The sequence below is a fragment of the Carya illinoinensis genome, chromosome 6 (assembly GCF_018687715.1).
Source record: "Carya illinoinensis cultivar Pawnee chromosome 6, C.illinoinensisPawnee_v1, whole genome shotgun sequence".
NCBI classification, from domain to species: Eukaryota; Viridiplantae; Streptophyta; class Magnoliopsida; order Fagales; family Juglandaceae; genus Carya; species Carya illinoinensis.
The window spans coordinates 28791992-28817300 of NC_056757.1; the positions used below are offsets into that span (position 1 = coordinate 28791992).

The following is a 25309-nucleotide window of genomic DNA, read 5'->3' on the forward strand; positions in this document are numbered from 1 at the left end:
TGATGGATGGAAATTCTGCGGCCAGATGCTGGAAATTAAAATTAATATAAATTTTTCTAAATTCTCAGTTAAAATTGTTTGATCAAATTTATGTAAATATGGGGGCAGTTGTGCTATCTACTACTATATATTCTCTCATTTTATTTCCCTCATATTTTACTCATATGATATTTTCTATTCATTGTTAGATTAACTATTATTTTTTAAAATAATAAAATTCAAGACTAATGCAGAGTACCACGTCATCATAACAAGATAAAAATAAAAAAAGAGTACGATGTATAATATTTTTTTATAAAATTTAAGTCACCTCACCCCTACTTTATGTCTCATCCCTTCTTTTCCTCTTGACACCTTAACACTTTGCATTCTCTTGTCCATTTTCTATTTTATTTCTCTCTCTTCTTTTGTCTTCTAGTGATGATCTTTTGATGGGTTGGGCCTTAGAATCACTTTGGGCCTAGTTTATTTTACTTATAATAGGATTACAAAAAAAAGAAAGTATAGTATATAACGTTTTTGGTAAAAATAAGCATACATAAATATACATGATATAATAATTTAATAGTCATATTGAAATTCCAAACATAGAATGTTGTCTATGGGATGGTCTAATCAAGGACTTCAATTCAATTAAGAAACCAAAATAGATTTATTATTTATAGTAGATATCATGTGAGAAATAAATATTTTTTTAACGGAAAGAATATATGTCACTTTTTTTAATTTAGATTTTATAAAACATATAATTATCATTTAGAAAAACTATTTTAATAATTTAGCAAAATTTATAAATAATCTAATGTAAATGAATTTGAACTGAGTTAATTAAAATATTTGACAATCCCCATCTTGGGCTAAAATTTAGTTAGACCGCAATCCGAACCGGTTCCGATTCAGCCCACCCAGCGTATCACGCTCATAGAGATCATAGATTCATAACCCCCAGCAAAATCCTAAACTCTCTGCACCACCCACCCTCCTCCCGGACCTGAAACCCTAACGCCACTCTCCGTCCCTCTTTCGAATCAATCAAATTAGCTATGGCTAAGCTATCGAACCCCACTGGCGCCGGTCCCAACGACATCAAGAAGAATAAGAAAAAGAGGAAGAAGTCAGGCCCGAACGTCGTAGCCATGAAAGTTCAGGCCCCAAAAGCCAATCCATTCGAGACCATTTGGTCCCGAAGAAAATTCGATATCCTCGGGAAGAAGCGCAAGGGGGAAGAGCGCCGTGTCGGCCTCGCTCGCTCCCTTGCTGTGGAAAAGGTACGAATGAACGAGCTTACCCATTTAAGACCCTTTTAGTCCCTTCGATTTTCAAAGTTACATTGTGTCGATTATATTGGTTAGTGATGGATTTTTTTTTTCTTTTTTTCGTTTGAGGCAGAGGAAGAAGACGCTGCTGAAGGAGTACGAACAAAGTGGGAAGGCTTCGGTGTTCTTGGATAAGCGTATTGGGGAGAATAATGACGCGCTTGGCGAGTTTGATAAGGCTATTCTGCGGTCTCAGCGTGAGCGTCAGGTATGTTAATTTGGATTCCCTTGACACTTGAATGTCGAATAATTCTCTACTGCATTTTGGTGGTAGCTTTAGGACTAAGGAATCTAACAAAGTCTTGTGATTTATCATTGTTTCTTTTATCAATGCCCGATGGATGGAAAATATCATGCCAAGTTACTCATTTAGTTTGAATTATGGTTGGCTGGTTCTCTGTTTTTTTTCCCTGAAATACTGGATGCCCAGTTTTTTTATCATTTTTATTTCCTGACGCTTCTCGGTAAGACGTGGCATTAATTTCTATCGATTAGTCTTCTTGAGACATCATACTTTATATCGGCTGTTGAGATTGTACTTCAAAAATGACAATGCGTGCCACTCAAATGTGAAATTCTCGTTTTCCTGAGATTTTTGGGCATAGCTGAATATATCAAACTGGCTGAGTTAAATGCAGAGTAATCAGGACCTGTGATTTATTTATTTATTTTTCCTTCTTCTTACCTGAAAATTTCTCCATTTGTTTCCTTTGTAGTTGAAACTGAGTAAAAAAGGCAAGTATAACTTATCAGATGGAGAAGAAGAAGATTTTGAAATCCAAGGTCTCGGTGCATTCTCTGACAGGGATGATTTTGAGGATGAATTGTTGCCTGATGATGATGACTATGATGGTGAAGCCACTAAGAGTATGTATGGGATTTTGTGTTGCCATGTAAACATTCTTTGTTAGAATTTTCTACAACTAGTTTGGCCGATAGTTCTGCTTTCAATTAGTGATAGATATATGCTCGGATTACAGAATATAACAATCTGCATTTTGTAGTTTGTTTTTGTAACGGTTCTGCTAAACAATTGGAAGTTTCTTACTTGCCTATTAAGGATGCCTTTAACTGTGCAGAACAGTCAGCCATGCTAAATCAACTTAATGCTCATAAGACACAGAATCCACAGGAGAGGCATCTGATTGAAGGAGGGGAAAATGTGAGAGTTATTCTGCTATATTATTATTTTGGTGCACTACATTCACATTCTATATTATTATTTGTTATTCATGCCCCTAATGAGCATGACGAACAGTGTAGATTGTCAATTCAATGATACTTCTCTTATTTCGGACTATCTTGTTTGATGTTATAGTTTTGTATATCCCAACTCACTAATGTTTACTCTCTTTTTCTATAATTGCCTTTTTGCTGCTCCATCTTGTGTCTCTTAGCTATCTTGGAGCTTTATGCAAATATCATTTTTTTTTAATGCGTTTAAGTATTTCCCCTGGTTCCTTTCTCTAACACTAAAGGGAAAAAAGTACTTATCAAAAAATACTAAAGGGAAAAAAGTTTCATTTATCTGTTTGTTCTACAGAGGTGTAATTTATCTTGAGTACTCTACTTAGTCTATGTAGACATTACTGTTAGTTGATTCCTTAGATTAGCAGCATATATTCTAGCTGTGATCATTTGGTTTTTTCATTTTTCCTGATGTGAAGACTACATTTTTCCACCCAGAATCATATTCCTAGTATGGATTGTGTCATCTGCTGAATAATTTTTGTTTCATAGTTAATGATGGCTTCAATCTGATACAAAGCTATGTCTTTTCACTGCAGAAACACAAAAGCAAGAAAGAAGTGATGGACGAGATTATCTCAAAAAGCAAATATTTTAAGGTTAAAATCTTTTTCACATTTAAGAAAATTTCTTTGTGAAACTCCTTGCCGAGGGTCTGGGCACCCCCGGGATTAGTCGGGATGCTATTCCTGGACACCTAGTGCCAATAAAAAAAAAATCTTGTGAATAAAGTTATCCTATTTTCTTAATCTTTGTTTCAATTAATAAGTTTCACTAACCGCTTTCAGGCACAAAAAGCAAGAGAGAAAGAAGATAATGAACATTTGATGGATGAATTGGACAAAAACTTCACATCTTTAGTGCAGTCTGAGGCATTATTATCTTTAACTGAACCTGGTAAGCTGAATGCTTTGAAGGCTCTTGTGAACAAGAGTGTTCCGAATGAGAAAAAGAAGAAGGATGAGCTGTCTTCAACTCAAAAAACAGAAAATTTTAGCCAGGTATGGTTTTCTGATGAAGATTCTAGATTTCAATTTTTGTGCAATACATTTGGCATTTGGGATTTTTAAGTTCAATAAGAAGAAGAAACCAGGGCTCTGGAAACAGAGGCTACCTTCTTCTCCCCTGCTACCATGCAAAATCTACAGCTTGGCATGCAGTCCCTTATGATACAAGATACAAATCCATTCCCATGGGAGAACATATGGAAGACTAAGGCCCCCCAAAAAACTTCTTTAGGGAAGATCCTCACCCTAGATAATCTAAAGAAACGCTGAATCATTGTGTTGGATTGGTGCTATATGTGCAAGAAAAGTGTGGAGTTTGTGGACCACTTATTATTGCATTGTGATGTGGCCATGAGCTTTTGGAATGATATCTTTGCTAGAGTGGGGTTACTTTAAATGATGCCACAAAGGGTGGTTGATCTACTGGCAAGTTGAAGAGGCATCCGAGGTAACTCTCAAATAGCATCTATGTGGAAGATGGTGCCGATTTGTTTATGGTAGTGTATATGGATAGAGGAATGGATTTGGAGTTTTGAGGATTGTGAATGGACATTGGACGAGCTTAGAATGTTATTTTCTTAATACCTTATTCCACTGGTCAATTGTTATAGATTTTTTTACGAGTAAATTTAGCCCAAGAAATTTGGAGATTAGATTTTTTGTTATAGATTTTAATGGCATGAACATTCATGACTTATATGACGATCAAGCATTGGTGTTGCTCTTGTATATGTCCCATGTACTTGGGCTGCGTCTACTTTTCTCATTAATAAAGTTCTCCTTTACTGATAAAAAAAAGGAATGCTGTTTGCGTTTTTATGTTATGATCTTTCATATGTGTTGACTTGCGCAATTATGAGAATCAAATTATTGCATATGGCAGGATCAACCTGATTCTTATGACAAACTTGTCAAAGAGATGGCACTGGAAATGCGTGCTCGCCCTTCAGACAGGACTAAGACTCCTGAAGAGATTGCCCAGGAGGAGAGAGAACGATTAGAGCATTTGGAGGTATGAGCGCGCATCATCATAATTCTTGTATGTGCCCATATAGGTGCATGTGACTGCATACTAACAGGATATGTAGTTCTTGTTCTCTGGGCTGGTTTTGTGGTTTGTTATGGCTAATAGAGGGTTTGACATGCAGATATCTGAATATCTTGTTAGGGTACATGAATATAACTTGACTTGGGAAATATTATGATTCCTACTGTCTTACACTTTATAAATAGTTTATTTCTTACAAGTTATTTGTAAATTTTTAACTGAATGATGGTAAGACTTTGAATGTGCACCATACTTGAATTAGCATACTTGTCACTACATTTTGATGATGTGGGTCCTGTTTTTATTGATTCATACATCTTTATCATTGTATGCAATGCAATACTCTGGGAATGGGACATATTCTTTTGTTTGAGGTAAAATATAAACTTGAATACTTACAACATTTTATGATGTTCAACATTTCAGGATGAACGACAGAAGAGAATGCTTGCTCCTGATTATTCCAGTGATGAAGACAATGATGATGCTCTGAAACCGTCTACCCAGGGACGAAGATCTATATCTGGGGATGATCTTGGTGATTCCTTCTCACTTGAAGAAGAGCCCAGGGCTAAAAAGGGTTGGGTTGATGAGATTCTTGAAAGAAGGGACGGCAATGATTCTGAGAGTGAAGCTAGTGATTCTTCTGGTGATTCTGAAACTGCTGAAGATGATAGTGATGAAGAAGGATCTGATGAAGATAATGAGGAAGGTGAAAATAATCTATCTTTGAAGGACTGGGAACAAAGTGATGATGACACTTTGGGTAAAGATTTGGAAGAGGGTGAAGAAGAAGGTGAAGAACATGATGATGATGGGCAACAGATGGAGCCAAAACCCCAGAAAAAGAAAGAAAAAACTAATGCTTTTGCAGCTAGTAAGAGAAATGGAGATATTTTAGATGCCAAAAAAGACAAAACAGATGGTAAACACTCTTCAACGTCGGACCTTCCCTACTTAATTGAAGCTCCAAAGAGTTTTGAAGAGTTATCTGCATTATTGGGCAATCGTTCTAATAATGACATTATGTTGATACTTAATCGAATTCGGACTAGCAATGCAATCAAGCTTGCAGCAGAAAATCGAAAGAAAATGCAAGTATGAATCTTTCTTAGGCTTTTGTACTTTTATAAAAATATTTTTATTGGTTGTTTGTAAATTCTGACCAATTTTTTTGATTGGTCTAAATTCTGACCAATTAGGCTTACCAAATCTTGGAGACTTGACTTAAAATTTCTTAAATTTTGTCTTTTAGATTTCAAGGCTGTATGAAGTCAGAAAGCTTTATAATGTAATTGTGGACTGAATTTTGTAAGGTTGCTGATATTACCCAGATATTGATGTGCTTAAAATTATTGTTTACTTATAAAAAATATTAATGTGTACTCCTTTCAAGTAGCTTTTTGCCCTTTCATCTTTGCAAAATCTTTTAAAGCTTTGTGAAAAACTAGATTATTTCCTAGCATTGAAATTGTATTAGGAGGATGATAATAGCAAAACTTTTAATGCATGTTTAATTTGTCTTTTGCATATTAGGAGTTCTCAAAAAAGGTGATCATTCTAGTTTCTAACTTATATTAGCTTATGGTTTCCAGAAATATTTAAAGCAGAAGGTTTATTGGCTATTTTTAGACACAGCCATGACTGTTGGTTTGTCTTTTGCTTTATACACAAACCATATAATCAACTTAATTCCATTGATATTCACCATTATGTCTGCTCCTGTGTAGGTATTCTATGGCATGCTACTTCAGTATTTTGCCATCTTAGCAAATAAAAAGCCTTTAAATTTCGAGCTACTAAATTTGCTGCTGAAGCCATTGATGGAGATGAGTGTGGAGATCCCGTACTTTGCTGCAATATGTGCTCGTCAGAGGATACTACGAGTTCGAATGCAACTTTGTGAGATCATCAAAGATCCAGGTCAGCCCTGGGAAAATTATATTCATTGTTTGTTTTCCAAATTCATTGTTACAAGAAAGGGTTACTGAGATTTATCTTAAATATTTTTACACTGTTCAATTCATTTTATTCTTGCAGAAATTAGCAGTTGGCCTTCTTCAAAAACATTATTTCTTTTGAGGCTCTGGTCCATGATATTCCCATGCTCTGACTTTCGTCATGTGGTCATGACTCCAGCAATCTTGTTGATGTGTGAATATCTGATGCGCTGTCCCATTGTGTTGGGGCGGGATATTGCTATGGGATCTTTCTTATGCTCTATGCTTCTCTCTGTATGTATTTTCTTAAACTATTTGCTTTCCTCTTTCAATAGATTTTGATTTTCTTGTGGGATGTTTAATAAGGTTTGTTGAAGAGTCTGAGTGGTGTTAGAAGACTATTATTCTCATCCATCATATGTTTGTTTTCCTCAGTCAGCATTATTCTCTTTTGATTCTATAGTTTTCTAGACTTTAATGATTTTGCTCTCTTCTTCTTGCTAGTTGGATTTTCTGTTTGTATACTAAATATGTACTTCAGTTTCACCTCTCTGTGCTTTTTAATAAAATTGCATTGCTTATAAAAAATAAGAAAAGCTTCTGAATGGACAGTACGAGTCAAAAGATTTTATTGATTCTATGTTTATCCAATTGCTTTCTTCATTATGCAGACATGCCACTTTTAAGTATACCGCACTCTCTGATTCCACTTTCACTTTCATATTACCACTGATGAAGTTTTGAGTGTTTTAATACGGTCAACATTGGTAATATACTGTGCTGCATGACTGAACTGGTATGTCACTACCCTTTCATGCAAGAGTTGCAATTTGTAGTTGTTCATTTGATTAATTTTATTGCAGGTCACTAGACAATCTCAGAAGTTCTGTCCGGAAGCAATAACGTTTCTCCGAACTTTGCTGATGGCTGCGGCAAACACAAAACCTGTTCAATGTCAAGACTCTCTGGTATGATTCCTCAATCTCTTATTTGTGTTTTGTATCACAGTTTTAACATTAGAATGCATCTAATGTTTTTCTTAATCAAATAAGTAGTCAATTATTTTGAATTTGCTTGAGATTATATACCTGCTGATGGGCATTCTACTGTAAAGATTCATTCAGAAATGACTCGTGTTTACTCTGTTTGCAGTTTTATTATCGATTGGAATTTAAAGCACTCAGGCCCCTGCTTTGTATACGTGATCGCGAGATTGAGATCGGTCCGCTGAATTTTATCGCATTAATGGATATGCCTGAGGACTCTCCTTTTTTTACCTCTGATACCTTCAGGTTGGTGGTGGGTGGTTTTTTTCTTCCTTGGCAAATGAGGGTGTTGATGGGGTTTTATCACACCACTCAATGATACAATATGGTATAACGTGTTGAGGTATTACTTGTTAAAAAATTTATAACATGCTGGGGTGTTGAACTTGGTGATGCATTGTGATTTACTGCCCAGTGGTATAGTGGCCTTGTCCAAACATTTTGCATTCCTCTGTTCGTTATTAATATGATGTCTGTTCAAAATGTTGTAATTAGAATTCGTTCTATGAGAATCTCTTTGTAAGGTTGTTGCCATTTGATTAGATTTGACCTTTCAACTTGCAGGGCTGGTGTGCTGGTAACTGTTATTGAAACCCTACGAGGATATGTTAACATTTATGAGGGATTAAGTTCCTTTCCTGAAATTTTTCTGCCGATTTCTGTGTTGTTACTTGAAGTAGCACAACAGGAAAATATGCCGTATGTATTGCAAGATAAATTCAAAGATGTTGCTCAACTCATTCAGACTAAAGCTGAAGAACATTACTTGTTGCGGCATCCGCTTCAAATGCGGAAGCAAAAGCCAGTGCCTATCAAATTACTGAATCCAAAATTTGAGGAGAAGTAATTCACTCCATTCCCCTTTCCCCAAACTTTTATCTTTGTTATGTTATATAACATTACTAAGAATGGGTGGCTGGAACTGAGCATTTTACATCATGTTGTTTTGCAGCTTTGTTAAAGGTAGAGATTATGATCCAGATCGTGAACGGGCTGAGCAGAGAAAGTTGAAGAAACTTCTAAATCGTGAAGCTAAAGGGGCTGCTCGTGAACTGCGTAAAGATAATTCTTTCTTATATGAGGTGAAGCAAAAAGACAAGACCTTATTGGAAGAAGAAAGATCAGAGAAGTATGGAAAGGCTTTAGCCTTCCTTCAAGAACAAGAACATGCTTTCAAATCTGGGCAATTAGGGAAAGGCAAGAAGAGGATGAGATGAAGCATATTTATGCTATGTATAACTTGTTACTGGGGTATTTGGTTGCCTTGAGTTGAAGCCTTGAAATTGGAGGCTTTATATCTCGATCAACTGTACCAAAACCCTTTTGTGATTTTGGAGAATTGAGTCTTAACAATTTTGGCCCCCTAAATTAGCGTATTCGGAACATGGCCTCCAAATACCAGATTTATATACATTCATGCCCTTAAACTTCATGTCCCCTAGAATGTCCTGGCTCCACCATTGTAAGCCCTTGGATGCTATCTCTGCGAATGTAGTTAGGCATATGCATATTAGGATGTTGAAGTGGGGGAGATCAGCTTCTGAAGATTGAGGAGAGTGCCATTGAAGAATGTGACTTTTACATCATCAGCTAGACCTGGATGTGAGGCTGATCATTTCATAAATTCTATGTTGTTATGAAGAGAGACATAAACACCATACGGAATGCCAGAGATTAAGAGGTATTGGCTTTTACTATGGCTCGTACGTGGATGCTGAAGCTGAACCAAAGGTAACCAGCATCATTTCAATTGAGCAAATATTGCATAACTTTATACACGTGTTTTGTGTATCATTCAGATCAGAAGCCTTTTATTTTTTGGGGTAAGTGGAAATCAGAACCATTATTTTGACAATCATACCCTCAAACTATAAAAAGTTGTAGTTTAGGGGTATTTTGTATTTTTACAGAATCTAAGGACTAATTTATCTTTTGAAGAGAATAAAGATACGGTACAATTTCTTGATAGTTTGAGGGGTGATTGATAATTAGATGATAATTTAGGAGGTTTTCGTATATAGGGTATAAATATGCAAATATAGTTTTTTGGATAACAATACTTATAAAAAAAAAATTTAAAAAAATTGGATATCAATAAATATGGTGAAGTCCACTTCACATGTATTTTTTTTTTTTATCATGCTTTAGGCTTTTAAATTCCGATAAAAATTTGAAGTATTACTTTTCCTGGATATTGTAATTGATTCCAATAACATGATTTAGAGCTCTCGGCCTACCTGCTAAGAAGGAATTACCATATATTGTGAACGAATCCTACAGCAAAATTGAGCATAATCTTAAGACAGTTCTTCCGGGTTCTAGATCGGGAATCTGGGTATACCCGGCTCGGAACTCAGGTTTCAAATCCAGGCCGGATTCTGGATCGGATTAGTGCGGGTTATGATCCGGGCTGGAACCCATATGAACCTGGGTTTTTACAACCCTGAAATCTGGGTTCTGTGCTATACCCGGATTTTTTTAATTTTACAAAAGCTTATTACATGTTAATATGTTTTTTTTTTTCCTAGAAAAAGATAATGTTGAGAAGGATAGTTTTTTTTAAAAAAAAAATCTAAAAGCCTATATTCTATTACAACTTCTTCAAGAAAAAATGTTGAAAATCATCTTTTTTTATATATAAAACAAAAAATATTTCTAGTTAATGTTATAAGAAGTGTCTCATTCCAAAAATAAAATAAAATAAAACTAATTACCTTTTTAACTAATTACATTATTTGATATTTATACACTACATTACAAAACACAACTACAATATATGAAAATTACATATCTAATTGTCCTATTTTACTGGAGGAGTCTGTTTCATTTATTGGGAACACTAAGGACAAAGCACTGCCCATGAAGTCGATCACTGCATTACTTTTTTCAATAAGCAGTCATTGCATTAGCTTTTTTTATTGGTCCATGAGAGTTTCGCTTTCATGTCAAAACCATTTCTTGGAACTGTATCTTCAATGCTTTTCAAAAACTTTATGATTTGGAAATTTGTAACATATGGAAGAACTCTGTCTAAATGAGCGCATGAACTTACTAATGTATCAAATGTGTCTACAACAATCTCCAAGAGCTACAATAACAGAATGAACTTCAGAGAAGAAACTTTAAATGAGAAAATGGCGCTATAAATAAATAACTATAGAATGTATCTAGTGCATATATATGGATAAATTAATAGAAAGGATAATAGTCAAACAACCACTTCTAACCCTTTAAAAACTTATCTTTCAAGAAGTCCAGTAAGAACTCCAACACACATGCCCACATACAAATTATAGACCATATCTCCAGAATCATTCACATACACCAAACATTGAGAATAGAGACAAATCCCTAGCAGGCAGGCAAAATAAATTCACCGATTATCATCATTTAATTCTAGCAGAAATTTATGCCTGATCTGTACATATAACATATGCTACTCTGGAATAATCCTTGTTAGAACAACATAAATTTAAAACTAAAATGCGGTGAAGTATTAAGCATACAGAATTCGTGGCCATGTCACAGTCGCAGATGAAACGACCGTAAAATTTCATCCAAATCTCTGAACCTAAGCCCTCTTACTACGTAACAAAAAACAAAAAAGCCCTCTTACTGCTTTGGCCTTTCCCATTTGGTGCCATGTAAATTCTCCCTTATGGGTTTTTCCATTTTTTCCCCTTTCACAAATTTTGAAGTGACCATTCATGAGTCCATGACCCTCTCTCCTCCATGTCCCTCTGCCAATAACAAATAGATTGTCGTATATATTCCCAAATATATATCCAAATACTCCTCAAATCAACAAAGTAATAAAAGAAAAAAAAAACCCTAAAAAAATGCTTCAAAGCCGAAAGATCCAATTCTATCCAAGTACAGAGAGACCCAGTTCACAAAATCATTAGATCTATCACATTTACATTGATTGTTCATAGATCGGGAGAGAGACTTACTGAAAGGTCACCGGCGAGATGAGGGATTGAGGACAAAAGGAGATGATCGTTGAGCCATGCGTCTGGTTCTGGACAAAACGAAAGATTAAACAGCATATAGTTGGTCGATATTGGTTTCTAAAGTGGCTTGAGAGAGAGAGAGAGAGAGAGAGATCTGAAATGGGTCAGGGGGTGGGAGGCGGCAGCTAGAATTAGGTTTCTTTGTTTTCAGTTTATAAAACCCGGTACCCGAACTCGATTAATCCAGTTTTTCAAATTCGGGCCTAAAACTAGAATCGGATTCCGGTCCCCGGATGAACAGCCCTACATAATCTCATGCGAGGTTAAGGCCATATAAGCCACACCACAAATGGCCAACCAACAAACTACAAACAAACATAGCCAAATGCACAATGGCTGCGAGCAATAGACCAGCAGCAAGGTACAAGATTTAGATCAATCTAAAAAAAGCTCAAAAAAGAGCATTTTTAATTTCAGATGCGTTATCAAGCAAGCATGATGCCTCTTCTTGCGTTTTGGTTGTGACAAAATTCCCCTAATTCCAACGATATCAAAACAAAAACACACACACAGATATGGCAGGCAAACATATATGCATGTTTTTATTAGAAACAATAAAGACATAAGCCACACTACAACGACTAATCCTAGGCAACCTAAAACTAGAAATAAACACAATCAAACACAGTACTTCGGCTGCAAGAAACAGAACAGCAGCGTGAAACATGATATAGTTGTACTTATAAAAAAAAAGTCCAAACTAAAAGCATTTTAATTTTATGCACAATGGCTGTTTTGATCGACAAAACACTCGCATATGGCAAACAAACATGTCTTTACTAGAACCATATAAATGAATAAAACGAAAACATGAGGACATCTTCATGTACATATTGGACAAAATCTTTAAGGTTAAATATTATTTTCAACAATTATGGGACGGTTTTGTTGAGGGTACTCGGTAAGGCCATTGCATTTAATAGAAGGCGCCTGATTCAACAGTGCCACATGGTTTATTAAAAAAAGATTCAAACTCTAGGTCCTCTCTATTCTTTTGTTTTTAATTTTTCTGAATAAATCACGTAACATCACATAGTGGTGCCGTATCAAGAGGATCATTTGAGCAATAAGTTTCAGATGATCAAGTAGCATTATTAATCTGTATCATCAAAGAACAAACAAATTGAGCTTGATGATTCTTTTAAAGCATTTAATTCGATTGCACATCACAAGAAACATCGAGGAGAAGCAATAAAAGGAGGTCATTGATCGAATAATCTCGAAAACTATTCTCAAGTAATTTTGCAAAATTAGTTTTCCTTGTAAAAACAGAATCATGGGTGCCATGGTGGAAACCCTTTTCATGATCTGTCTTCCAATCGCTCTGTGCCTGTACCTCATCTTAGCTCTCGTCCAGCTCCTTCACAAACTATGGTGGACCCCAGTTCACATACAACATCTAATGCATTCATAGGGAATCAGAGGTCCTTCCTACAGATTCATCCATGGAAACACCGAAGAAATTTTCAGCATGCAAAAGGTGGTCATGATGATCAGCAGGCCCATGAATCTAACACATGATGATATACTTGCCAGAGTTCAGCCTCGTATTCACTCATGGATCAACCTATACGGTAACAAATCCTTCAACCACATTTTCCTGATCAATTCTACATATATAAGTAGTTGCAAGAAACAAATTCATTGAATTTTTTCTTTGGACCAGGGAAGAATTATCTTCAATGCCATGGAAATAAAGCTCAACTGGTCATAACAGAACCAGATCTCATCAAAGAGATACTATACAATAGGGAAAGAGTTTATCCAAAGGAAGAGGCCACAGACTCTGTCAAGAAGCTCTTGGGAGATGGGCTTGTCACTTCTGAAGGTGAAAAGTGGGCAAAGATGCGGAAACTGGCCAATTATGCCTTCCATGCCGAGAGGCTGAATGTAACCCCTTAGAATATAAATATATATTACCGTTGCAAGTTAGCACAAGCTGCAAAAGTGCTATTCCTGCAGTTGAAGAACATGTTTTAAGCGACCATAAGAAGCAAACTAATTACAGTAGTTCTGCATTCATGCTTAATAATTAAGAAGGGATTTCTTTTTCCAGAGTATGGTTCCAGCAATGATCAGTAGTGTGGAGCAGATGCTAGAAAGGTGGAAATTCCATGAAGGCAAAGAGATTGAGGTTTTTGAAGAATTTAATCTCATGACTTCAGAAGTGATTTCCAGGATAGCTTTTGGCAACAGTTACTTGGAGGGGAAGCACATTTTTCAAATGTTGATGAAAATGGCGTTGATAACATCCAGAAATACTCATAAAATCAGGTTTCCTGGCATCAGGCAAGTCCAATATATATGTAGCCCTACCACAGGGAGCACAGAACTACGTACACTTGTTATAGATTCTTTTGTGAATTGCTTTGCAGGCTCTCATTTCCATTAACTACTCTATCGTCCATTTAGCAGTAAATTTTCTAAAACTGAACATGAAATCGAATCGGAAAAGCTTGAAAAGGGTTTACGCGACTCTATATTATGTAAAACTCTGTGAAATTCTGTAGAATGGTCTTGGCTTCAATACCAAAAACCGTGTGACTATTCTCATTTATATACAATTACAGAGGAAGTTTGAAATGCAAAAAATACAGGATAACGGGAATTCAAATATATTTAAATTCTGTCAAGAGTTATCTCCTAAAATAGAGGAATGTTTATCTGTAGCATTCAAATGTGACTGATTTGGTGGATAAGATAAGTGAATCTTGGAGGAGTTAACTGGAGTGATTTGAACCTTGTGGTTATCATCCCCCTGCAAGCTAATGGGGAGAGAAACCACCATTAGCTTGTCGCGAAGCTGACCAAACCGTGCTGAATTGAGTCCCTTTGTGAAAATATCAGCAATTTGATCATAAGAACTAATAAACTGAAGGGAGATATCCCGATTAGCAACTTTCTCGCAGATGAAGTGAAAATCAACTTCAATATGTTTAGTGCGAGCATGGAACACTGGATTAGAAGCAAGAGCAAGAGCACCACTATTATCACACCAAATAGTAGGAGTTGTAGGCAAAGAAATATGGAGTTCTTTGAGTAGCATACAAATCCAATAAAGCTCAGCAGTAGTAATGGCTAATGCCCTATATTCTGCTTTAGTGCTAGAACGAGCTACCACAAATTGTTTCTTAGTAGTCCATGATATTAAGCAAGAGCCAAAGAAGACACCATACCCAATAGTAGTTCATTGATCATCGGGATTACTAGCCCAATCTGAATCACAAAAAGCCTGAAGAGTTTGCTCACCTTTAGTGTACCACAATCCCAGACCAATGGTGCCTTTTAAATAGCGTAAGACATGTTTTGCTGTTGTCCAATGAACAAAATTAGGACAATGCATATGTTGGCACAATTGGTTGACAGAAAAAAGCTATATTAGGTCCAGTCAAGGTGCAATATTGGAGTGCACCCGTAGTTTGGCGATATTCTGTAATTTGAGAAGCTGTGAGTGGCTCACCAACATGAGTAGATAATTTAAGACCTATGGTACAAGGGGAGGAAGAAGGTTTGGCCTCAGCCATCTTGGTGCGATGAAGAAGATCCCTAATGTACTTGGATTGTCGAAGATGTAATCCAGAAGAGTTACGACTTGCTTGGATGCCGAGAAAATAGCCTAAAGGACTAAGATCCTTCATCTTGAACTCGGTCTGCAGCTTCCTTATTAGAGACTGAATGAGAGAAGGATCTGTACTTGTAACAAGAATATCATCCACATAGATGAGGACAAATAGATGAATATTGCCCTTATGATAGACAAATATGGAGGTATCCACTGGTGAGGAGGATAGGAAGCTGAACTCAAGTAGAGTGTGAGATAGACGCATAAACCAAGCACGAGGTGCTTGTTTGAGGCCATATAGCGACTTGTTCAGTTTGCAAACATAATTTGGAAAATCTAAATTAACAAACCCCTTAGGTTGCTCCATATATACATCCTCTAGCAAGATCCCATGAAGAAAAGCCTTAGATACATCAAGCTGTCTAATTTCCCAATCAAATTGAACATAAAGTGTAAGAATAATCCGTACAGTAGAAGGCTTAATTACTGGACTAAAAGTCTTAGTAAAGTCAACACCCTCTTCTTGAGCAAAACCTAGTGCCACTAATCTGGCTTTGAGTCTGTCAACCTCACCTGTGGGTGTTTGTTTGACTTTATACATCCATTTATTTCCCACCACATTATGATCAATAGGTCTGGGACATAATGTCCATGTCTCATTAGCCAAATAAAGCATCATATTCCTCTTTCATAGCAGTACAACACTCAGGTAATAAAGCAGCTTGTTAGTAAGAGTTTGGTTCAAGTAAAGTCACATTATTGGATAATGCTTGGAGAGGATATCTGGTGGAGTAAAGTTTAAAATCTGAAAAAGTGAGGTTTGAGGTTGCCAGAGTGGAAGCGAGTTGTCATGGGGTGTTGAGATTGATTGGGAGAAGAGGAAACTTCGGATATGGAGGGGATAGGAGCTGGACCAGGTATGGGAGAGGGTAGAGTGGAAATATCAGGAGAAGTATGGGCAGGTAAGGATTATAGTCGAGAATCAAGTGAATCCAAAATAATTGGAGATGAATGTGTTAAATTAGAAGTAGATAAAGAAAAAGAAGGAGAAGGTAAAATCGTACCTTGGGATGAGACCACTGGAAGAGGTTTAGGGGACTGCAATCCATCCTTAGCAGGAAATGTGTTCTCATTAAACACAACATGCCGTGAGATTAATACTTTTTGAGTGACAGGATCCAGGCATCTATATCCACTTTGATGAGAACTATAGCCTAGAAATATGCAACGTTTGGATCTGAACATTAATTTGTGAGTTGCATATGGTCGTAACAATGGAAAACAAGCACAACCAAAGTTGCGTAGAGAGGTATAATCAGGATACTTCCCAAATAATTCAAGATATGGTGTTTGATTATCAAGGATAGGAGTTGGCAGTCTATTAATGAGAAAGATGGACCTCAAAAAGGCATCAACCCAAAATTTAATGGGCAAAAATGATTGAGCTAACAGAGATAAGCCCATTTCGACCACAAGTTAGGCGATGTTGGATTCCATTAGAGGTAAGAAATGATTGAAATTGGTTTGACATGTATTCTCCACCTCCATCCGATTGTAATTGCTTAATTTTACAGGAAAATTGGTTTTCAACTAGTGTTTTAAATTTAACAAAGCAAGCATATACATTAGATTTATTTTGAAGAGGATAAAACCATGAGAATCGTGAAAAATCATCAATGAATATAACATAATACTTGCAGCCACTAATAGATTTTGTAGAACAGGACCATATATCAGTATGAATTAACTTCAAAGGAAAGGAAGAAACACGAGTAGAAGGTTGGAAAGGAAGTTGTTTACCTTTGCCAAGTTGGCAAGGTTCACATAAGTGCATTTTATTCACTGATCCGTCAACAGGTAAGGAATGTTTGTTTAACAATTGAGATACAATGGGAAGAGAAGCATGACCTAATCTAGAATGCCAAATAGAAAATGGTGCTTTAATTTCTACAACGGCTGCCAAAGCATGTGATTTATTGATTGACATTGATTGCAAATGGATTGGATAGAGACCACCTTTACTCCTGCCTTCCAGTAGTGTCGCCCTTGTTTGTATTGCCTTGACAAAGTAATGAGTACTAGTTAGAATAAAGAAGCAATTATTATCAAGACAGAATTAATTGATGGAAAGTAAATTGGCAGAAACTTGAGGACAATGAAGGACACGTTTGAGGTTTAATTTAGCTTTAGGAGTATGAAAAATAGTAGTACCAATATGTGCAATACTAAAACCTTGACCATTACCAACATCTACATTTTCTTGTCCTATGTATGGTTGCTGCAGAGTGAGATGCTCCAGATTGGCAGTAATGTGTTGATTAGCTCCATTGTCAGCAAACCATGTTTCTTCCTCATGCTCAACGTTGGAATATGCCACCATAGCAGCTAATTGAGTTTGTGGATGACGACCCTAATATGCATAATCCATTTTGTGAAAACAATCTAATGCCTTGTGATTTAACTTTCCACAAATTTGACAAGGTGACTTGGGAGTGGAAAATGAATGCTGCATCTGATTTGGCTGAGGTGAGGTAGGTAAACCAGAAGGTTTTTGTGAAAATGAAGGACGAGGATGAGGCGAATATGGAGGAGGATTTAGTGAATTTGGATGACGTGAATATGGTTTACTTGGATTTTTGGGTTTGCGATTGTACTGCTATTGGTTGGATTTAGGAGTGAAGAATGCAAAATTATTGGTCTCAGGGGGTCTAGAATTAGTCTGGTTTTCCAGTAACAGTTCATAGGATAAGAGCTCGGCTTGAAAATCTTCAAAAGAAACATTTTTGTCTCTAGTAGCAAAGGATAGAGAGGTTATAAAGGGATTAAATGAGGGGTTGGGACCACTCACGATATAAGACATTAAGTCATCATCCTCAAGTGACTTACCAACTATAGCTAATTCATCTGACAACAGTTTCGCCTTTTCAAGAAAATTAGTGCACTTCATTGACCCTTGATGAAGAGTCTGCAGCTTTCACTTTAGGTGGTGCACACGGGTTCGGGAATGAGAGGCAAACTTGTTTGCTAGAGAGCTCTACACCTCTCGAGCAGAAGTGATTCCATAGACAGAGGCTAGCACCTTGTCAGAAAGAGTTGCATTGATCCAACTTAACACACACTGATCTTTCTTATTCCATAGAATATAATCTGGATTAAGAGAATGAGTTGATCCCCCTTGACTATCAACAAGGAACTTTGATGGACACAGCTCAGAACCGTCCACGAGCCCATCAAGTCATGACTTTTTAATACTGGCACAATTTGAGATGACCATATGAGATAATTTGAGTCACTCAGCTTAATCAACGCAAGATGTCCAATGTTTGGTGGAGCAAAGGTAACATTGGAGGAAGCGGAAGAAGAGGAAGCCATAGGTGAGAAGAAAAGGATCGATTGAGACTAGGTGTATGCCAATGGCTGTGATACCATGTAAAACTCAGTAAAATCTTGTAAAATGGTCTTGGCTTCAATACCAAAAACCGTGTGACTATTCTCATTTATATACAATTACAAAGGAAGTTTGAAATGCAAAAAATACAAGATAACAGGAATTCAAATATTGTCAAGAGTTATCTCCTAAAATAGAGGAATGTTTATCTGTAGCATTCAAATGTGACTGATCTAGTGGATAAGATAAGTGAATCTCGAAGGAGTTATCTGGAGTGATTTGAACCTTAGAGATAGTTAAGAAAAGAGGAAAAGGTAATGACATGAAAGATAGCCAACTTTGGGGATGATTTTCTTGGATTGCTTGTAAAGTCTCATCGTGATGCCGATGCTAACAAAAGAATTTCAGTAGAAGATCTGGTGGATGAGTGCAAGACATTTTACGTTGCTGGGCATGAAACCACAAGCAGTTTGCTTTCATGGATAGTCTTTCTTCTTGCAACCCATGCAGAATGGCAAGAGAAAACAAGAAAGGAGGTGCTCAATTTATTCGGCCAGCAAAATCCAAACTCGGACGGCATCTCAAAACTCAAGACTGTAAGAATCCAAACTCATGACTAGTCATTAAACACAAATAAATTGCCTAGGTCCCAAATTCTTAATTTTTTTGGTTTACTTTTTCCATGCAGATGAGCATGATCATCAATGAGTCTCTACGATTATATTCTCCTGTAGTTGTAATAACAAGACAAGTTGAAAGGAAAGTTAGACTGGGAAATCTCACAATTCCAACTGATATGGCATTGTACATCCCAATACTAGTAGTTCACTATAACCCTCATATATGGGGAGAAGACGTTCATCTCTTCAAACTAGAGAGATTCTCAGAAGGGGTTGCCAAAGCTACTAACAATAACTCAGCCGCTTATATTCCCTTTGGCATCGAACCTCGAAATTGTGTGGGCTTGAACTTCGCCACCACCAAAACAAAGATTGATCTTTCGATGATTCTTCAACGCTACGCCTTCACCCTATTGCCAGCCTATGTCCACTCACCTGCACAGCTTCTCACCCTTCGGCCACAACATGGTGTTCAGATAATGCTTCACTCCTTGTGAAGACCATGTAACAAGGAAATAATAGTGGAGAAGTAGTAAATATAGAAGATGAACACTCGCTTAGAGGGGAGTAACCTCCAGGAAGAAGAAGAAGAGAGAATTCTCATAGTAGAGAAAAAGAAAGTTGTAATAATATTCAACATAACTATCTACACTATCTCGTGCCCATGTATATGGGAATTCACTAACAAACTGGTAACATTGCTATTCTTACTTACGGTTATCAATTAAAAATAACAGTAAAGGAAAATAATAATACTACTTCACTAAATCACAAACACCTCAAGCTCCCACGTGTCTCTCATACAAGTCATCACTACTAAGGTTACATGCATTTAATCTAGACCTTTTATTGCATCCAATGGTACCAGATCTCCCTTAAGCCTCCAAGTTCCTTCTTTGCCTTTACTTACGACACTTAGCTCAGTTGGCATTTCCCTTACCACTCTCTCTCTCTCTCTCTCTCTCTCTCTTTCGTGCCTTCTTCTACTTCCCCAAGCCATCCGTGATCAAATGCAGCTGCCGTAAAAATCACCGTGCGATCTTGAGGAACTTCGCTACAGAGAGACGTGATGGACTGAACTTGGAGTTGCCGGCACCCAATTGAAATCTGGAAGCTCCAAATCAAGAAGGGATTACTTCTCAACGAGAGAAGAAGTGTAATGGCTGGGCTACTGTGTCAATAGAAATTTTCCCATCATTAACCCCAAACTCTCAGTTGAAAGAAAAAGTAATATGAAAAAAACTTGAAAGAAAATGGAATTGTGAATACTATGATTGCGTGGTGAAAAAAAAAAGGCAAATACGTTTTGACGATGGCTACTCCTAATATGAATAAACAAAAAAATCGATGGCTATTCCTAATTGCATTTTGACCATTGTTTCCGTTGGCATTGGGGGCTACAGTGCATGCAAATGAGTAGTTTTACTCCAAATGCTATATTTGGTGGGGTCCAAATGCAGACTATTTCGATTAGCTCTTGTCAGTTCAATAGTATAAAATAAGGGTGGGACCCATTTCTTTTACAACTTTTCATAAATATATTTAAACTTATCTTAACATCCAAATACACCAAAACTCATCTTAAGTAGACCTCACCAAATTCATTCAACCATCTCATCTCACTACTATTCATAAAGAACTAAGCTCAGCTCAGCATTCAAACGCAGCCTTAATTTCAGAAGTTCTCTTCTACCTTTGTTCTCCTTCCACAGAAGTTTTTGAGCTTATGGAAGGGCTCCCATGTTGCATTGTCCAATGGTTGCCCCTACCAACGAACCAAAAGCTCCACCACTGCTCGATTTCCCTTCTTCCTAAGCCTACGATTGAGGATTTGCTCTAGATCTGGCTTCAGTACTCAAAGGGCATCCACTGGAGGTAGCTTTGGTAAAGGGCTCATTGTTTGGCCCAAGTGTTCCTTCAGCAGCGATACGTGAAACATTGGATGTATTTGCGTCGTCTCAGGAAGCTTCAAGCGATAGGCTACCTCACCAATCTTGCTCGTGATTTAAAATGGGCCATAGAATCGTGGTGCCAGCTTAGTACTCCAATGTTGGGCAACGAAGATTTGTTGATAGGGTTGTAGGCGTAAGTAGACCCACTCCTTTACTTTAGTTCCTCTCTTTATGCCTCATATTAGTGTATTTTTTCATCCTATCCCTTGCTTTATGCAGGGGATAGCTGAGTGGAGGGTACCCGTATAGTGCTTCGAAGGGAGATAGCTGAGTGAGGTGTGCTTGGTGGTATTATACCACCATTTTGCCAGGTGTATCCATTTTATCCGATCCCTTGGTCAATCACTAGTGAAGCAGCGTAGATAATTTTTCTAACACATTGTTAACAACTTCCGTTTGACCATCAGTTTGTGGATGGTACACAGAGTTGAAAGCTAACTCCACCCCTTATTGTTTGAATAGCTCCTCCAAGAAGTGACTAGTAAAAAATTTATCCCTATCTAACACAATCACATTAGGCATCCCATGTAGTTTAAAAATGTGTTTAAGGAATAGGTTGGTTGACAAGGGTGGTTACAGTGTATAGGTAGGCTAGGGGTGTGAAATGGTTGTATTTGGTCAGTTGATCCACCACCACCCAAAGGCTGTTGAATCCTTGGGTTTGGGGTAGACCCTTGATGAAGTCTATGGATATTTGAATATAGGGTTTGGAAGGTATATTTAGCGGTTGAAGAAGGCCATTTGGAAATAAATTCTCGGGTTTCACTTGCTAGTATGTTTGGTATTCTCGAACATACTGCTTAACTTCTTTCCTTAAACCAGGCCAGTAAAAGTCCTTGCAGACCCTGTGAAGGGTTTTGTCCAACCCTGAATGACCCTAGTAGCATTGCTGTGGAGTATGTTCAACAATTTCTGCTTAAGAGAGTCATCATTAGCCACGTACAATCTTTATTTTTAGTAAACTAGCCCATCCCTATCTGATAGTTAGAATTCAGCTTCCCTTCTTCAATCTCCTTAAGGATCTCTTGTACCTTGGTATCAGACTTATAGAGTTGGGTCAGTTTCTCTCGTAGTTGTAAAGTTGGTAGTGATATTACTGCCAAGCTCACTTCTATTTTGTTATCATCCTCACCCTTCCTTGAGAGTGCATCAGCCACTCTATTATCCTTTCCTCTCTTGTACTCCACCAAGAAGTCATAACCCATAAGCTTAGCCATTGGATTTTGCCGCATTGGGGTTCCCATCCATTGTTCTAACAAGAACTTTAAGACTTTGATGATCTGTATGTACTGTAAATGAGTTCCTTAGCACTTTTTTGAATTGCTAAAACTAAGGCAAAAAATTCCCTCTCATATGTAGACAGATTCAAGGCCTTACTGTTCAAAGCATGGCTGTAAAATGCAATTAGGTGCCCTTTTTTCATTAGAACTGCTCCTACTGCCTTGCCGGAGGCATCACACTCAATGTTGAAGCCTTGGGAAAAATCTAGTAAAGCTAAAATGGGCAGTTGAGTCACCAACTCCTTCAGCTTCAAGAATGCCTCTTCAGACTCTAAACCCCAGTGTAACTCATCTTTCTTCAGTAGCTTGGTTAGGGTAGTTGCCACTCCCCCATAACCCTTAATAAGTCTAAGAAACAAGGACTTCACATTAGTAGGAGTAGACCATTCCAGCATCGCCTTCAACTTCACTCCATCAGTCGAAATGTAATGTCCCAAATAAACTATCTCTGAACATTCGAACCTATACTTGGACATTTTGCCATTTTGGAATACAACTGATGCTGTCTAAGTGTTTTTAGAGTTGTGGTTAATTGTTGTAGATGCTCTTTTTAATTTTTACTGTAAATAAGAATGTCATAAAAAAGGAAGGATAAATTTCCTTAAAAATGGCTTAAAAACTTCATTAATTAAATTTTGGAAAGTGAATGGAGCATTGGTCAAGTCAAATGGTATAACCAAAAACTCATAATGACCTTCATGGGTTCGAAAGGCTGTTTTGTGGATATCTTCAGGTTTGACCCAAATTTGATGGTATCCAAACCTTAGGTCCAACTTAGAAAAAAATGTGTAATCCACTCAATTCATCCAAAAGCTCTTCTATTACAAGAATATGAAACTTGTCCTTAATAGTCATATTGTTGAGGGCCATGTAGTCCACACAAAGTCGCTATGAACCATCAACTTTTCTTACTAAAAGCATAGGGGAGGAGAAAGGGCTTTCTTTGACTGGGATGGACTATCCCGGTATTCAGTAGCTCGTTGATGATTTTTTCCATCTCTAGAGCTTTGTGCTTAGAAATTATATAGCATATCTAGATAATTTTAATGTTAAACCAGAATGGGTGAAGATTAAGTAATGTTTTACTGCAAAAATTAATAATTGAAGAAAATTTTGGCAAGATAGAATAAATAAATGTTTAAGCATATGATTTTCAAGTTATTTCATTGGAGAAAATTAATTGGCATAACCAAACTCAATTTTATTAAAAACAATTCAAAAAAAAAAAAAAAAAAAGAAACTACCATATTCTACAGCAACAACAGGTTGAGATGAAAGTAAAAGCTAAATATTAACCTATCAAGTTCATAAGAAATAGTTACAGAAATACAAAATAAATGGTTACAGCCAAAAAAAAAATCTCAGTAATATTCTAAAATGCTTATTTACTCTACCAAAACACACTCACATAAAAAGGTTTATAGAAATAACTTGTAATGAATCTGTTTGGCTCTTTAGATATTCCTCTTGTGGTGACATATGTACAAGTTGAGTAGAATTTAGCAGTGTATGATCTAGATCAAGGACCAAATAAAGCTTCTTATGGTGTAATAAATTCTTCATGTTTGTGTTTCTCAATCTGACAATTTCATCATCATTCTCAAGCCTAAGTCCATACAAACACAGATGTTGCATAGGCTCAAACCATATTCCATTTGAGACTATACATCACTATTAATCAGGAAATCTTAATTTTGCATGTTCGGAAAAATGGATAAAATTCTAAGCTGGTTACATCTCTCCAGTTCTGATTATAAAATTCTTTTGTATTAGGGGATCAGTAGTTTGTGTATGAAAGGTCGCAACCAATTGGCAGTAGATAATGCCACAACATATTGGAAGCTTTCACAAGTACTTGAAATAATATTTTCCAATATGTAGTAAAGGTAACCAAAACCCAGAAATTACCAAACATAATGAATGCATTCATTGTGAATGTACCCAAATGTCACACTAGAATCTACATCCAACCTTTGCCCACACAGTATACACATATCTCCAAAAGAACCAGGATGTGTACAAGCATCCTTCTTCATGGGTGCTTCTGCAAAAGATTACACATTTCTTATAAATTTAGTTAAACCATATAGCATAAATCTGATATGAAAGTAAATCTCAGTAATGCACATCTAGTGTGTCATTTTTCAGGAAGTTTTCATAAATAATATGGAAGTTGGTACACACACAGAGAAGGATATAAAATATGGCAGAGCAATGACTCTGCAGGGTTGCATATAACAGTGTGTGAATGTAGGTTTAGTATGTACATTTATACATAGACTCTTACTTTTCTTTTTTATTCATTCCATGGTCATAGACTCAAGACACTTTCTTTTCTTTCGCTAGCTCATGCTTACCAGTACCAAGGTCCCATCTTCAGTTAAACTTAAAAAGATTCCCCTTGTCCTTTTGGGGTCCGACTCCAAAAGTCCAAATTCAATAACTAGAGGTGTAACCAGTCCAGTTTGGGACAAAATTTAATACCGAACAGGTATATATAGATTTTGTATTTTCAAAAACCGATTACGCACTGATTACCCCCATAAACCAGTACGTCCGGTTTTACCGGTTCCGGTCCAACTCAGTCGGATTTTTCGGTTTTGATATAATAAATATATTAGTATTACTAATGTATTTATCAAAAGAAATATATTAAGAATTTATTAGGTAATAAAATGTATTTAATATATAGATTTGATATTTAAAACATATGATCAAATAAATATTCATGTTTAAGATTAAAATGTTATATTATAAATTATAATATATAATTTCATACATAATTATATATAAAATATATTATATATAATATTAAAAATTCATAAAATATATATAATATGTGAACCGGTCTGGTCCGGTATTGAAAAATATAAAACCGATTCCACACAG

At 36.6% G+C, this 25309-nt stretch overlaps 1 protein-coding gene and 1 pseudogene across 2 annotated transcripts; both read left to right on the forward strand.

The window, feature by feature from the left end:
- The first annotated feature begins 905 nt into the window (after positions 1-905).
- LOC122313718 (nucleolar protein 14) lies at positions 906-9573 on the forward strand. Of its 2 annotated transcripts, XM_043128906.1 has the most exons (14): positions 906-1268; positions 1390-1524; positions 2033-2183; positions 2396-2478; positions 3104-3163; positions 3353-3565; positions 4455-4583; positions 5046-5717; positions 6350-6542; positions 6660-6853; positions 7423-7527; positions 7712-7851; positions 8170-8448; positions 8558-9573. In XM_043128906.1, exons 1-14 carry the CDS (start codon positions 1044-1046, stop codon positions 8820-8822), a joined length of 2844 nt encoding a protein of 947 aa, XP_042984840.1. In that variant the 5' UTR covers positions 906-1043; the 3' UTR covers positions 8823-9573. The 2 variants fall into 2 exon arrangements, with proteins under 2 accessions (XP_042984840.1, XP_042984841.1); XM_043128907.1 differs by lacking the exon at positions 906-1268 and having other exon boundaries at positions 2401-2478.
- A 751-nt stretch (positions 9574-10324) lies between these two features.
- Positions 10325-19685, forward strand: LOC122314129 (annotated as a pseudogene).
- Positions 19686-25309: the final 5624 nt, after the last annotated feature.